Genomic DNA, 17941 nt, shown 5'->3' on the forward strand with positions numbered 1-17941 from the left:
AGATTGTAATACAGAAAATTTGCACATTTTGATGAATATGCAGCATCAGATCTACATTTCATTCATCAGTATCAACACATTTTTTATTTTGGGTGGGGATTTATCAGACTAATCTGACCTATGGCCAAGTGGGTTCAAGTCTTGGTTTGGCCAACGTGAGTACCTGAAAAAGCTTGCCAATAGTTTTCTGTGGGTCAGTGGGTCTTCCTGGATTTGTCCTCTTTTGAATCTACTGGATGCCATGTATGGCCAACTATGTACTGAAAAAAGTCGCCAAACCAGGAAATCAAACCAAACCAATCATGTTTTCGTATAACCATGAAAAGTTCTGCCAAAAAGGAACTGCATGCTATAGTGTTCTTTACTGCATCATCCTAATTACCACAGCATTTGAGCATTTCTAATAACCTTGTTATTTGTTCTAATGATTACTCCTAACCAAATGCACAGTCTAAGATCTGCTAGTGCATTATGTGATGGCAGATATGGGGCTTGCAGTTTAGTTAGGCTGGATAGTGGCAAGTATATACTATACCGTTATTAGAAAACGCTTGCAATACCTTGTAGTTCATAATAGTTTTTGAGATACTGATACTGACATTTTGTTTTTGCAGATGATGAAACAACATATCTACGATATAATTATTCTATTCGGAATCCTTGCGGTCCAAGGTCACCCGAAACTTCGAGTGATTGACTTGACCCACACACTAAGTCCAAGTACTGTCTACTGGCCAGGAAATCCGCTATATAACTTTACAAAACTATTCAGAGGAATTGTTCAGCCGTATGGTTTCTGGTGAGTGTATTATTTCTTTTATTTTCATATGTAGATCACAATGAAATTTGAGGTTAATTGGGCTCAAGCTCTGTTGGTATTGTGCGAAAAGCTTGAGCAGTGAATACAAAACTGATATTCATATACTAGATGCAGATGAAGTTGTATTGTTCTGGGCATGCATCTGTTCTGTTGTAAGAATGCTTTAAATGAATAGCACAAAGGGTCGTTGTTATTGAGGTATGATTATTTAGTGTTGAAGAAAATGTACCAAATGTCTAATAATGTTTTGGATAATAAATTCATTTACCTCTTTGAGTGTGATTTCATTTGGACAGCCTAAATGATTTTGTTTAAGGAATAGTATTACATACGTGTGAAGACTTTCAAATATCAACATTTATGAACACCAAAATAAATTAGAAAAAATTAAGCATATTTCTTGGCAAAAGCATGAACAAATTAGAATTTTAATAGAAACCTCGATAGCTACATATGCTGATTTCATATCCTAACCTTGTGTGACTCTTTTATATATTAAGTATCGTAAGTGTTTTTATTTCAGTCATTGATAGTTAATTATTCTTTCGATCCTAATTGGACTGGTAATGTTAAGATTATCCATATTGTCTCTACCCCCTCCCCTCTCTCTAATATGCCATATACATAAGGCCTGTATGTAATTTTAAAATAATATTTTGTTTTGCCTTGAAATTGTTAAACCCTAATTACAAAATCATGAATGCCAAATGTGCTGTTACAATTCTGTGCTCTTAAAAATGTAACAAGAAAGAGTAAGCTTCATAAAATTCAATAAATAATTTATTTCCCAGCAATACAATGTGAAAATGAGAAAAAAGAATTTACGTTATTGTGAATTAAATCCCAATATAATCAAAGAATTACAGACACAAATCATAGTAATTTAAAGTCATAACTAATTTTCAGTACAAGCCCAGAATAAATCCAAAACCTGACAATGATGATGTGTCTGTGGTAGCTTGTAGAGTGCTGAAGCGTCAAGTCTTTTGTTGAATCAGAGTAATATAATTCAAGGTCTGAATTCAGTATAAATTCCAGTGAATGGCTCTATCGAACAATTTTATCAGAGTAATTTTGTATTTCTTCAAATTATTTAATTCAAGTGAGTGTTTTACTCACTTGAATTAACTAATTTGAAGAAATAAATTTTCAAGCCCAGAAATGAAATACTGGACACAACATATAATACAATTTAAAAGTGCTAGGTCTTAAAGGCACACCTGAAAATATCCTCTCAGTTACAGTAGTTCTCTACGTGACTTCATGTCACAATTAGCATTTTCTAGAAAAAGAAAAAAATATCGAATGGAAAATAACCTTCTAGAATTATCCTAATGTTTACAAATTCAAATCCATAACATGTACAATTCACTTCGCAGCCTTGATTATACTTAGGAAATTCCAAAACGTAGACCTAGACAAAGAACATTTACTCCTATTAATAATAATAATACATATAGAGAATAATAAACAAAATTTTAAAAATCAAAATGGGTCAAACAAAAATGAACTCAATTTTGGATAAGGTCAAGTCCAACATGCAATCTTATATTACAATAGCATGACATGAAATTTAAAAAACTAAAAAAAAAATAACTAGATCGAAATCTAGAGCATTGAGGTTGCCAAATTTTTCATGATACCACTTTATTTAACAAATAACGTAGAAACGAAAGGGGATCAATCTTTTAGCCCAGGAAAGAAAATTATCATTTCATTTTCAGTGGAGGTGGGGTGGGGCATGGGAATTGAGATTTTATATTTTAAAAAAAAACAAAGTATCTGACACCTAAATAGCTTGAAACAATGCGCTTACCCTCTTTTGAAGAGGAAATGAAATAGTTATATACATCATAACAGCTTAACACAAATTGTCCTGAGAAAAAAACAACAAAAATAATGATACATGTATCCTTGCTGGGAAGACATTTCCTGCACCCCTCCCCCAAATAAAATGATCAGTCCCTAATAGTGCCCTCCACATCAAAGTACCCTGTTGCAAAAAGAAAATTATGGTCACCAGTCTGTCTGCCTGTTTGTAGTCACATCACAGTCACTGCATGATTTTTAAATCATATCTTTCATTGTAGAAGCTACACTGGTGACTTTTGATGCTAGCTGTGTTTTGCAGATGTAAAGGTGCACTGCATTTTAATGCAACGCGTCCTACAAGAATACATGTAGCTGAAATTGAGGATGGTGTAAATAGAGTTGTCTCTGCCTAGTTTGATCACTTGGTAAAAAGTTGATATAAATTCCAATACAGCACTAGTAAAAATGTGGCATGGTAACATCTCCAAACACAGACACAAAGAAATCACTTAAAAAAGCAGTTTAAAGTCGCACCTGGAATGCCATATCTATGGTAGCATGAGTGAAAGGGCGGAGGAGTGGCATACTTGTGATATATTTAATTGTACTCCATCTTGTTAAACATACAATCTGACAGACCAGGAATCAAACTCCTTCTTCTAACTGTTACCATCCTAGGTACCTATGTTACATAGGAAACCTCGTACTTTAACTTATAATAATTATTATTAGTCAGAAAGTAATTTCTGCAAAAGTTAAAAAGTCGGCAGGCGAATTGATCTTTCATACGCCATTGCATACAATCATGCTTTCTGTGCAGTGAAGGGCTACAAATGTTAAAGATCATTTGGAATAAAATGTCTCTATATAAAAAGAATATTGAAATAATTCAGATCTTAGTTATATGATGTAAAACTATATATTATCTGTAAACTGCGACCAAACTCAAGCATTTTTGTGCTTAGCTTTTATGATAAATGTGAATTAACACTTACTGAGCCAACACATTCGTCCCCCAATCGATTTCTGACCATATGCAAAGGGAAGTCACACATGTCCACCTTCAGAGAAAATGTTCATTTGTCTGTTATGCATTTTTTTTCTCCCTTCATTTTCCTTCCCTAGGTATGAGTCCAACTTCTTTGGTACGCCAGAACATGGAGGTACACATCTGGATGCTCCGGCCCACTTTGCGCAGGGTGGTTGGCGTTTGCATCAAATTCCTATGGAAAAACTGGCAGGCCCTGGGGTTATTATCAATGTCAAGGACAAAGCAGCCAAAGATTCAGACTACGTGGTTAATGTAGATGATTTAAAGAACTGGGAAGCTAAGTATGGCCGTATTCCTAACGGAGCTGTGGTATTAATGAATTCTGGATGGTCGTTGCACTATCCCAACAAAACACTTGTATTTGGTTCCTCAACACCAAACGAACCATCTTCGTTTCATTTCCCAGGATTCCACGAGGATGCAGCTAACTGGCTTACCAACGAGCGATCTGTGAATGTGATCGGGGTGGATACGCCCTCTACTGATTATGGTCAATCTAAGAACTTCTCCACACATCAGGTTCTGGGAAAAACCAACGTGCCTGGGCTAGAGAATGTAGCAAATCTAGATATGATACCGGAAGATGGCTCTGCCTGGGTGTACGTGGCTGTTCTAAAACTGTACGATGGAAGCGGAGGTCCAGCACGCGTGTTTGCCACAGTTGAGGAGAGATCATCTAACAGGTCAAACATTGATCTGTAGATGTACTGCAGACCGTACCAGTAATGCATAAGACATACGTATCAGGATCAAGGAAATAACAAGATTCGGGTCTTTGACATCTGAAGTAGATAAAGCTATGTGATTTTCATCCTAATGTAATATTTCCAAATTTTGCTGAAAATGTTCAAGTTCTGTCATGTTATGGCTATGCAATTGTGTGCTTATTCTGGCTTTGTTGTTTTGTTGGGGGCTGGGGTGGAAAATATATTTCGTAATGAATTGCTATGACAAAGTTCATCACTTTAGGTTACTCAAAGAAATTAGAACCACCTTATAACACAACAGTGGGATAGATTGTCACTGTGATAAGACGAAATGCTGCATGACTACTGTTGCATTGTCTGTGCTCATGTAGATCTTAAATTCAATTTTAATTGTCATTTAAAAATATAATACTATTGTAGTGTAACCAGTCTATTTAAGACAGCTAGAAAAATGTCCATAAGAATTTTGAAAAGGCTAAGTCAGCAGAGCTAAAATGATAAAAATAAGCCTGTGAAGGAGAAACAAGCAAGTAGCTCAGGCAAAATTGACTACTTGCCATAGGTTTGAAATTCATGTTTTAAAAATCAAGCCCAAAGTTCGATTTTTAAATTTGCCATACCTAATAAGTCACATCAAAAACAATGAGGCACATTAGTTAAAGTACATGTAAATTCATTTGCAGAGATGATGTAAATCTAGTGTAAAATTGTAACTTAAAGAAATCTGTGAATTCACAGTAATAAATGGCATAGAGACAATCAACCTAATTAACACTCTTTACAAAACATGGTTAAATTCAACTCTAGCAATTACAACGTGCATTTCACGATGCTTAGTATCCGAACAGATTCCAATGAAAAAATTATCGTTTACGTCATAAATGGGATAATTCAGATTCGATTGTTGAATAAGTTTACTACTGTTAATCTTATATAATAAGTAATACTCCAAGACAAAGTAATTCATTTCTGACACTCTAAATAGATAAATCGGACATGGAGTCAAATAAAAATAAGTGGTAATAAAACTGTCAAAATACAGGTATCAAATCTAAAACAAACACCAGAACAACCCAAACCTGGATACATCTGGTTTTCTAAGCACCATGTAAAGTCTAAAGTGGAGCGAAACGAAAAGGCTCTCTTTTTCATGCCAATGAATGGAAGAAAAAAATAAACGCATCCCACCATTGTTACCTGTAGACAAAAGGAATTAATTTTAAGTTGATGAAAATGAAGTAAATGCTTACAAGTTTTGTTCTTACCAGATACAGATTAGCATGACCGTGGAATGGGTGATTGTTGATGCTAGTTTAGAAATTGCAGGAGTTAGCACTATGGTTTATTATTCACTCCGATGCAATGTTACCACGGTTGTTGTTAAAGCATTTAAAATAAGGTAAACAATAAAATTATAAAAACCAATGAGAGTGTATGAGTAAGCTAAACAGTAGTGACGACATGGGGAATAAAACAATAAACAATAACAACATATATCTCAGAAGGAATTTAATATGATCGTTGCCATGTAAAACAGATGCAAGGAGATTACAAAGTCCAACTGATAAGTGAGATGAAAAATGAAACATTTAGTTAATACTTAATAAATGTAATGATATCCCTTATTTATCCAATAACATAATTAGCTAAAAGCACGGTAACAATGTGGCGTGCAATTAAGATCTGTAATTAGTACCCAAACAATCATACAAGGTCAACATCCGCTATATAAAAGGACAACAAATATAACAAAATATTATTTCAAATTATATGAGGCTCACATAAAGTTGTCAGATTTATTCCTTACAGAACTTACGTAGTTATTTAATCATGATTACTTATTGAAATATTTGTATATTTATACTTTCTTAAAAACTGAAAAATTAGATGCTTAAATATTATTACATATCCATTTAATCTAACACGGTTAATCTGGCACTCAATACAGATATTCAGTCTGTGATTCTGTATCACACACCAAACCCTGAACTACTGTTTCAACTAGAAATATTACATAATTAGACATTGTAATATATATATATATATATATATATATATATATATATATATATATATATATATATATATATATATATATATATCCCGTTAAATTTAAAATTATCGGGAATGATTTATTCCATTGCAGTTATTCAAAAAAATTTAGTTTGAAGAAATAGTCATAATGTGTGAAAATGCCTACTTTTGCTGCAATGTATGATTGGGGGAGTGCCATAAATAATAGCAAGGAGCAGTGTATGGGCTTTTCAAGGTATCTACCACAGAAATTACGGTTAGTTGACATTTACAGCAATATTTTTAACAGAATGTTTGACAATGAGTTCTCAGGTGAAGCTGGTATACCAAATTGGTATCCATCGAATAGTGCTGAAAAGAAATGATGATGATGTTAAAATATTACAATAAAGATGATGGTGGTAACGTTGGATAACATTAAAATGTTACAATCTAAACTAGATATTGTCAAAACTGGAATCAACACTCACAAACAGGCTGGGTGTCGTCGATAAATCAAATTATCACCGCATTGACAGTAAAACGGTTAAACACTCATTGATTTTTTATATTATTTTTTTGAAAACAAGACAATCCAGTAAAACTTGCCAATATTGCCAGGAAACTAACCAGGCTGGAAATAATAACAGTGGCAGCAACCAGGCCGTCGCTGCTGGATAACATTAAATCGCTACAAACTGAACTAAATATGGAGAGGTTGTATATCGATACCATTGTACACATTTTTGGTGCCGTTCATGATGAAGCCCAATCACTTATCAACTTGCAGCTATTGCCACGAAACTAGCAGTGTTGGAAACTGGCTTGGGGTGACTCAGTGGATGCATCAGTGGTGTTGCTGTTGGTGCTAAAACATGGTAGCATTAAATCATTACAAACTCATCTAACAATGCTGTTATCAGAAAACTTCAGACTGAAATTGTTGAATTCCCCCCCCCCCCGACTTTATCTCCAACCATTATAGTTATCTCCCATGGAAAATGCATGTACGGCAGCGAGCATGTCGAGCCAAAGTGTTAGTATGTTGATAGCTTTGACGATCCTGTTAGAGGAGGCCAGCCACTGACTCAGCAAATCGAGTTTCTGAGAGACAGAGTTAGTTACAGGTATTCATCATGAAGGAATTAACGTCCTTTATGTACTTCCATACTTTGAAATTCACTATAAGGTACGTCCCACTTAAAATCTCTACCGTGGCTTAACGAAGATTGTTACTAAGAGGGTTTAAATGATGACATAAAAAGAATGTTTATGATGAATCTGACACCAATAAAGGGTATCATATGCACTCGCAAGACACGTGGCATAGCGTATTGTTATCCATCCTATGTCAGAACTGATTGTCATTTTCGATTAACATCCATATCAGAAATTAATATACGATTCATTAACGATAATTCACAGAGTTACTCACACTGTGGTGGGCTTCAGAAAAGAGCTGTGAAGGAACGTTCACATTCCTGCCTGGATGGAATCGGGTCGCAATTAATACTTCCAGTTCAGTACCCACGAATGTAGTTCTAGTCTATTTTTAGAACATTTTTCCCTCTCTCATCTTGGTGGTGATAGAAGAGTTTTATTTATGCTTTTTGGGTAGGGATTTAAAGGTAATTGTTTATTCTTGAGAATATGAGCTCAGGGTGTTGTTGTCTGTGTGTATTTCGGTGATAGTGCACAGTGAGTAATAAGGCCTTGGTGATGATCCGGAAGTGAAACATGTGTTCTGTTTACATGCTGCTATGTTGATAGTCCAGCATCTCAAAAAAGAGCAGGCCAACCTTTGATGAGAACTTCACCGTGAAGTCATCTTTGAAGGTATTTTAGATTAACATATGATTTGTATTGATTGTCACACAGTGGAAAGGTCACTACTGAGAAACAAATGTAGAGAACATATAGTAAAATTAATTGTGTTCTTTGTCCGGATGTATTATAAACGAAAATAGGAAACTTATATTTATGAAGAAGGGTTAAAAAGGGGAGACAAATCTAAAGTGACTGTTCCAACGGTAACAACACAGCGACCTTCTCTGTTTATCTTTACTTACCGTGAGGTAACTGAAGAATATCACGTGACTTCACATTAGCCGCTCAGTGCACAATAAGCCACCCATTTAAAATAATTATCAAGCATTGGACCAGGTTGATACCGAAGAAAACAGTTGAAAACAAAGGTGCGAGTACAGGGGTTTTGTACAGTATTGAATCATCTCAGGTAAGAAGGGGGATTACCACCATAACTCTATACATGTATGTATTTTCTAGTATAATCTGGTCATATTTCGATCGTTGACATGCGATCGACAACTTCATTATTGAAGCTACTGTGTATCTCAAAACGATACGGGAAGCAGTCAATCGGGGTTCTTGCAACAAGTTTCAATATTCAAAAGGCATATAAATTTGCGTTCTTCTTACTGAAAAGTGACTGTATTATGACTATATATGCAAAGGGTAAATCCGACCGTCTTGTGGCTTATTCCGACCTCTGATATGTGAATTCCGACCACCATATATTTACCGTATATATACAAGTTCGTCTATAAAATACAAAGATTTTGTTGATTTTGACAGATTTAAAAGCTTTAAATTGTTTGGGTTTTTTTAAAGTGTTTTTTTGTTCAGATAGAAAGATAGCAGATAAAAAGCGATTTTGTTATATAGATAATTGTGGATGTTATTATAGAGATAATTGTGGAGAGAAGTAACATTTTATTTTTTAGATTTATACCTTTAATGTTTTATTTTGTGTTTTTAATTACATTTTTATTCCTGTTTTTTTTTCTTCTTCAAAGTTCAATACAAACTATTTATAATTCTATATTTTCTTTAAGTTTGTGTTCTTGGTCAGAATTGCCCTCTAATGATAAAGAACCTGTGGTAAATCCGGCCACTATACAGAACATTGCATGCTATTGTTATTTGTCATAAAACTGGTGCAATGTTTACATTTTTAGCGACACAAAGCATTATTTTTAAAGCTAAGATAACATAAGTATTATGTTATTGAATGCCGTTTCTGAACTAGCGCGGAAGAGAGAATACTGGAGCGATTTCGTCATTTTGTCACGCGATGCCCTCGTCCCCTAGAAACATCTTTACTATTTTGCATACGCATAGTTAATATGTACTTTTGAGAGAGTGACGTATGTAAGGTGAAGTAGTTCGCATTTAAAACATGCACAATGGAGAGAATGTTGGCATACCCCTATGCTACATTAATGTAATGTGGATGATATTTCTTTGGATATTGTACTTTTGGAAATTTTACATGATTTAAGCACACTGCTAACTAAAATGACTGCTCCCTTGTGTTAACAAAATCAGCCTGAATTAGTCTAAAGTACATTATACATAGCAGCTATTAAAATAGGGAAAATTAATTTTGCCAGACTAGACAATACCAGCTTCTGAAAGTGCAATGAATGAATTACCAAATATATAAAATGTAAAAAAACGTTATCGGCTCTTTTTGATACAATTTACCTCTGAAGTTCAGGAAGTGAAAATGACCAAGTAGATCTAGCACTTTTTTGAAACATGCACACCTGAAGTAAGGCCAAGCTGTATACTATATAACCCATATTACACGCATCAATCATACACCAAAATACAGGGAATTAAAGGTTATTTGCATTATACCTAAGATATACAAGGTCTTTGTTAAATAGCCAGTATAACCAGTGAGGAAAGCCGAGGAAGTTCTTTTTCTTTAAAATCCTAACCCATGCAAAATACGAAACTGTAGAGCGCCACTATATGCACAAATAAAAACAAAGAACACAGTACAATAATTAATTTTCATATCTTTGCTGTAAACAGCAGGACGTACATCCACGGTCGGAATTACCCTACTGGTCAGAATATGACCATGTTACTGGGGCCCCGAATGGCCGAGTGGTCTAAAGCGCTCTCCGTTACGAATCACTGCCATCTCACCTCTGTCTGCGGCGGTTCGAGTCTAGCATTCGGCCAATATGGGTATGTGAGAAAGCTTGCCAGTAGCTTCTCGTGGGTCGGTGGTTCTTTCCGGGGTTTTCCCGGGTTCTTCCTCCATCATTAATACTAGCCGCCATGCGTAGCCTATCGTGTGCTGAAAAATGGTGTTCAACCCAATAACAACAACAACATGACCATGTTACCGTAATCCGCCTTGATGCATTATTGTAAATGGCTGCTTACAAGTGGTACTTTCATTTATTCTATCCATGTATATTGTATTCTTCGTTGACGCAAATTGTACATGGCAGTTTGCAATTGCTACTTTCCTTCTGCATGATTGTAAATGACTGCTTGCGAGTGCTACATTCATAATTCTAGTCATGAATTTTCTATTCTACCTTGATGCAAGCTGAAAATGGCTGCTTGCAAGTGCTTAGATCCGTTTTTTCTTCTGCGTCATTGTATCTTGCAGTTTGCCAGCTACTGAATCGATTCTGTAGTTTGTCGCATGGCACACGCTGTGGGTTATTACACGTTTGGTATATCATGTTTATAAACTTGCCATATTACAATTATATCATTCCAACTGCTGTTTTAACACAGATTTTGGCCTTGCAACGATGTAAATACTAAGTTTTATCAGTTTCGTCATTGTTGTCCAACTCGTGACACTATCTGTTGTCATAATGGCATACAAGAGATTAGCATGGCATTATGACAACATAAGGCGCTCCAAATTTCTAATCTTTTTCCATTGCCAAAATAATTTAATGCTCCCCACGGATCTTTACGGCATTCACTTTGTGTCGAAAAACATTGTAACTCTTTCGGTCCCCTTTTTTTAAGGTTACGTTAGCAATTAAATTTTAATGGTTCTTTAAAACCATTTGCTTTCTCGGAGATCTAAATGATTTATAACACATTACGAAAACAATAACGCATACACTAAAGCAGTGTGGTCCATTTCCCTCAACCCCAATTTTGACCCACTTAAACCGTTTAAGAAATCTACTCCTTAGTAATATCTCTCATTACCTTGGAAACATTATTTAAATGATGTCGGGCATTTCTGCGCACCTAACATGTCCGTCTCCAATATTGAAACAAAAAACTTATCAAATTCCACCGATTGACAAAAATAAAATACTGCATTGCTTACCATGTGAAAAAGAGGCAATTGTCACCAGAATATTCTTTTCAAAATAAATATTAATTTTGGACACACGGGATACCACCCCTGTGTTTTCATGACTCGCGATATATCGGCCCATTCTGCGCACAGCCATGAAAAGATAAAATGTTTATCCATCGGGCTATAGGAATTAATCACACTACTTACGACTGTTTCTGTCAGCATTTCAGTAGGGGAATTTCTTGAGAATGCCGTTCTTACGGCAAGTTCACACGTTGGGTAGCAGACGATATTGTACGTGTGGAACAGGGACCCCGAGTGGCCGAGTGGTCTAAAGCACACTCCGTTACGGGTCACTGCCATCTCACCTCTGTGCGTGGGTTCGAGTCACGGATTCGGCTAATGTGAGTATGTGAGAAAGCTTGCCAGTAGGTTCTCGTGGGTCGGTGGTTCTTTCCGGAGTTTTCCCGGGTTCTTCCTCCACCAATAATACTGGCCGCCATGTATAGCATATCGTGTGCTGAAAAATGACGTTAAACCCTACAACAGCAACAACGTGTGGGACAACTTCTTGCAAAATTGGAAACTTGGATTAAGATGCAGAATATTTTAAGGTATATATTTCCATCTTTTAGATACTGTACTTTTTTACGATTCTGAAAGATACATAGTAATTTACAAAGTAAACAGGATTTTCTGGGTTACAGGCTCAGTAAGGTCATGGAGTGGGTCTACATGTTGACATTTAGAAATCATATTTTCATATGCCTTTCCAGTCCAAGTGTGAGATGTTTTTTAACACTTTATGAATATCACTTTTCTTAACTAAAGCACGATCGTTCTTTCTTTATACAAAATGGATTTTTACCCAAAATAGCACATGATCGAATGTTTACAGAAAGTATTATCGTTGCGCAGAATTACCCTACGCGCAGGATTAGCCGGCATGGTGGAATTCCCGTGTACTCTTCTTCACGAGCTTTCATCAGACCGCCCCTGTGGCCTAATGGTTAGAGCGTCCGTCTCGGATGCGTGAGGTCATGGGTTCGATCCCCGGTCGAGTCATACCAAAGACTTATAAAAATGGTACTAACAGCTTCCTCACTTGGTGCTCAGCATTAAGAGTTAGTGTTAGCACTGGTCGGCCTGGTGTCAGGATAATGTGATTGGGTTGGACATCATGCTACATGTCTGCGGCATGCTGCCCCAGTGCTAGACATCACTTTAAACTGTCACACTGCAGACATCGTAGCAATATGACTAACAGGAACAAGGATTCCAGTTATCTCTCTTATTTCGGCTCAACAATTTAAGAAAAGAAATCGACCGTTAATTTGGATAACCTAATTCAAATCTCTATTAACTCGTCAACCTTTGTGTCAACTATCCACGAGATACCTCTACGTATTGCATTATTCAATGCCCAGTCAGTAGGAACACCGGAAAAACGCACAAAAATAGTTAATTTTATCAACGACCAGAATATTGACCTATTTTTCCTGACAGAAACATGGCTAAAAACATCAGGCGATGAACCCAAGTGTGCGGATCTAACACGCACTGGTTACTCCATCAAGTCGTTCCCCTGTAATTCTCGCGGAGGTGGAATTGTTGTCATCACAAAGAACACCATGATAAAACATCTTAACCACACCACAACATTCAATTTCGACCATACATCGTTTGAACTAGTCCAAACCACACTCACACTCGAGCAAAGGTCAGTCCATTTTTTCTGCCTATACCGCCCTTCTCCTAGTAGAAAAACAGGCTGGCTGACTCTCTCTTTTTGGTGCAGTTTCCGAATCTCCTGGACTATGGAAATTCGATAGGTGACAACATGGTTATTCTTGGAGATTTCAACTTTCACTTTGACTGTCCCGGAAACCCAAATACATCAAAACTCATAGATTCCATTAATGTTTCAACCTGTAACAGTCAGTTAACCAACCCACCCATAAACACGGTCACATTTTAGACTGGATTCTTCATAGACCTGATCATAACATTATATGGTCCTCCCTGGTATCCCATGACCTTGCATCCGATCACCTCTGCATTATATGCCATCTTGACGTATCAGTCCCTAACCCTCCAAGTTTATCTGCTACTAAGAGAAACCTCCGTATGATAAATAGAATCAAACTAATGCACGACATCTAAGCTAACTGCCTGCGTTCATTGCTTGACAAACATTCCCCAGCTACCAAGTGCAGAGTATCAATTCAAAAGTGTTCTTCATGGTATAGCAGTCTTAGGGACCAGCTTCACGCTGCTAAAAGAGACCGCCTTAAAGCTGAGAGGCTTTGGCTTTCCACCAGACTCACTATTCATAAGCAAATCTATTAAGCCTCTAAGAAGAATATCACAAATATAGTCCATGCAGCGAAATCAGCCCACTACACTACTAAGATCTTGGAAAGTTTCTGCTACAAAGAGCTCTTCGAGGTTACTAACAAGCCAATGTCAAGGAACAAATCTACACCACTTCCATCTACAATTCTCTCCAGTCGACCTTCTGGACATGTTTGAAAATTTCTTCCGTGACAAAGTACAAACCATTAGAGATAAGCTTGACACCACAATTTCAACTGACTCGTCGTCACCATACAGTTGGGATACAGAATTTGAGCGGCAACCATTAGCAGCATTTGAACCTGTCTCTATGGATTTCGTACGTACAATCGTGGCGAAGAGTGCACCAAAGTCATGTGAACCTGATCCAATTCCAACATCACTGCTGCTTGAGTGCTTAGATCCAGTATTGCCTTCACTAAGTGATGTTATTAATACCTCTCTCTCATCCGGGGAATTCCCATCATTTTTCAAAACTGCAATTCATTGTAAAGCCTCTGCTGAAGAAACCAACACTTGACCATAACGATTTAAAGAACTACCGCCCAGTTTCTAATCTCCCATTCATATAAAAAAAATCGTAGAAAAGGTTGTTCTATCCCAGCTTGTATCTCATCTAAATTCAAACAGTCTTTTTAGTAATGTACAATCTGCATATCGCCCTTGCCACAGTACTGAAACTACTCTTCTAAAAGTAGTTAAAGACATTCTCTCCTTGATTTGTCTGCAGCATTTGGCACAATAGACCATGCTATATTACTTTACCGTCTCCAGCATGTATTTGGCATTCATGATAAGGGCTTACTGTGGTTCAAGTCCTACTTGGTCAACAGGACACAAATTGTATCTGCAAACGGAATACACTCCAGCCCAGTTGATCTATGTTGTGGTGTTCCACAGGGGTCTGTTTTTGGACCTGTTCTCTTCATTCTGTACATTCAGTCGCTCTCAAGTGTCATAGATCATCATCCAGTGTCTCACCAATTGTACGCTGATGACACCCAAATATACAAATCTAGCCACCCAACTGAAGTTGATGCTACCATCCAAGGTGTAGAGAAGTGCATGTCTTATGTGAAATCATGGATGACTTGAAACAAGCTGCAGATGAATGATGATAAAACTGGGGCCATTCTGATCACAGCTCAAAGACTTTCTCATTCACATCCTTTACCTCATAAAATAAATATTAGCAACACCAACATTAAATTCACACAATCAGTACGAAACCTAGGTGTTACTCTGGACAGTACTCTCACATTGCACCAACATGTGATGAACATATGCAAGGCTATATATCTTGAGCTGAGACGCATCAGCTTAATTCGCAAATATCTTTCAGTTGATGCCACTAAAACACTTGTGTGTTCATTAGTACTTTCAAGACTGGACTATTGTAACTCAATTCTGTCTGGTTCATCTCAAAATCTGCTCCAGAAACTTCAAAAAGTTCAAAACAAAGCTGCTCGGATCATACTTAGAGTACCACGATAATAGCACACCTCCCCACTGCTCTGTACCCTACACTGGCTATCCATTCGATCCAGAATCAAACACAGAATGTGTTCTCTGTGCGCCGTTTCACTGTCGGACTCTAGTCCAACATACCTATCCGACCTCACCCATGTGTATATACCAGCAAGATACTTACGCTCTCTTTTGACAATCGTATACTCATTATTCCCACTATGAAAACAAAGTCATATGGACAGCGTTCTTTTGCATACCAGGGCCCAGCAACATGGATTGAATTGCCCACTGAACATAGACATAAAGACACAGGGATCACATTCAAGAGAGCTCTCAAAACTCACTTATTTCGACTGCAAGAACAAACTTAAAGACCTAATAATGTTTCCTACCTTAAATATTCTCAGCATGTTTTTTTAATATTTTCTAATTTCATGGTGTTTGTTTTTGTAATCATATCATTATATGTTTTTTTATCTTATAGGTGTTGTCTAATGTTGTAAAGCGCTTAGAGCTTCCAAAGATTAGGCGCTATACAAAGTCCTCATTATTATTATATTATTATTATTATCACTAAAAATTGTTAAAGCTACGTTAAAAAAATCCAGACCACACACACACACACACACATACACGTAACAGTCATAAAACAGTGCAATACGGTCAATGATCTTTATGTTCCATAAATATGGTCGGTCAAAACTTAACAGAAACGACTGGGCCAGCCGTTTAAATTGTACACACAACTATGGATTCATGTTATGGCCAATCGCTCCATAGCTCCATCGTGTAGTAAGTATTTCACCATGCGATGGAGCGATGCGATGGAATGTGTACCATAACTACGCCAAATGTTCATTAGCAAGATCGCTAGTCCCTATTTATGACTTTCAGTATAGAAGGTTACAGGACCATCCCTATCATCTAACATCTTTTTGACTGCCTCACATAAAGCAGAGTGAGTAGAGATGTAAATGACATGCTCTTTCAAGGACTCTTTGTTTATCTTTATCATTTTGTCACCATCCAAAATGTCAACAGACCGATTGCAAGATTTCTACTGTCATGATACAACTCACAACTTTCAGTTATGCTGAACTGCATTGCACAACAATGTTGATTACTGATACAGTATAATAAAAATAAACAAGAAGGCATCCGGACAAATTTTGGGTTCAATTTCCTAAGTAATAATTGGCAAAAATAATGGATATTAAGAAAGAATGACTGTTGATAATGTAAGATATCGGGTACAGCGGATATTTTTCACAGGTAGCGCAGCGGACAGGATTTGTGGGCCCTATGAAAAATTCTCCAATAAGCCCTTATGATTTACAAATTGTGATTGCGGTACCCCCACCCCTGATCTTTGTGGTTTCCATGAATTTTTTCCATGTTGTCCTACCCTGTCTACAGCCCTATTTCTTAGACCGTAGAGCGCGATCACGGGTAAGAAACACCCTTGCCTCTCCTGTTCTTGTTGAAATGAAAATTTTCTTTATCAAATTAAAAAGTGTTGTTCGGCCCGTAGATATGTACCCTGCCTCCACCCCCACCCCTCTTGTCGGCCCTGTCTGTTTCAGTTGACAGGTCAGTCAAGTGAGATGTAAATAACGGAATGCTTTGTTAACTGTGTGAATTTCACACAGGTTTCGTGATTTTGACAACCGTACTTTATATATGGGAACATTGATAACTATTGTGTTACAGGTATGTGTGTAATAGACGTCCTTGGGACTGTTGTCTGGAAGAAGACAAATACAACGGCCTTATTGCACTGTGATGTTTGTCACATCTACTGCAGGCCCCATGTATTCAAAATGTAATCGTCACTGCATTTTGATTAGTTTTTATGCAACACTATAATTACAGTGTAATTACTCAATTCGATCTTTGTTATTATCTACGGTATTTGACAGAAAATGGAATATATAATGCCATACCTGGGCTCTTATAAATACCTTTTCTGCAAAACAGGTTCTACCTGCTTATTACAGCGACAGATTGTTTTCTCAAAATAAATAATGCAGCAATTTCCACTTACATGTATTATGTTTTATACGCTCTATTTGGCTCCATCGTGTAGTATTTCACCGGGCGATATAGCGATGCGATGAACTGTGTATTCAAACTGAAATTGTATTCCACAACTACGCCAAATATACCTTAGCAAGATCGCTAGTCCCTGTTTACGACTTTCAATATACAAGGTCCCTATCATCTAACATCTTCTAGGCTGCCTCACATAAAGCAGAGTGAGTAGAGATGTAACTGACATGCTCTTTCAAGGACTCTTTGTTTATCTTTATCATTTTGTCACCATCCAAAATGTCAACAGACCGATTGCAACATTTCTACTGTCATGATACAACTCACAACTTTCAATTATGCTGAATTGCATTGCACAACAATGTTGATTACTGATACAGTATAATAAAAATAAACAAGAAAGTATACGGACAAATTTTGGGTTCAATTTCCTAAGTAATAATTGGCAAAAATAATGGATATTAAGAAAGAATGACAGATGATAATGTAATACATCAGGTTCAGCGGATTTTTTTTTCACAGATAGGGCAGCGGACAGGACTTGTGGGCCCTATGAAAAATTCTCCAAT

General features: G+C 36.8%; 2 protein-coding genes across 6 annotated transcripts in view; both read left to right on the forward strand.

The window, feature by feature from the left end:
• Positions 1 to 617: 617 nt before the first annotated feature.
• On the forward strand, positions 618 to 4570 carry LOC149781760 (uncharacterized). The gene is made up of 2 exons (XM_089935889.1): positions 618 to 799; positions 3758 to 4570. The coding sequence occupies exons 1-2, from the start codon at positions 618 to 620 to the stop codon at positions 4383 to 4385; spliced, it is 810 nt and encodes a 269-aa protein (XP_089792015.1). The 3' UTR covers positions 4386 to 4570.
• A 3922-nt stretch (positions 4571 to 8492) lies between these two features.
• Positions 8493 to 17941, forward strand: part of LOC149781761 (uncharacterized) — a 61879-nt gene continuing 52430 nt past the window's right edge. The window contains exon 1 of one of the 5 annotated variants that reach the window (XM_089935890.1): positions 8493 to 8639. The gene's annotated coding sequence lies outside the window, so the exon portion shown is untranslated. The other 4 variants (XM_089935894.1, XM_089935892.1, XM_089935891.1 and 1 more) reach the window with 4 other exon arrangements.

This window comes from Sinohyriopsis cumingii, chromosome 15 (genome assembly GCF_028554795.1).
Source record: "Sinohyriopsis cumingii isolate HCF-2022 chromosome 15, ASM2855479v2, whole genome shotgun sequence".
Taxonomy (NCBI): domain Eukaryota; kingdom Metazoa; phylum Mollusca; class Bivalvia; order Unionida; family Unionidae; genus Sinohyriopsis; species Sinohyriopsis cumingii.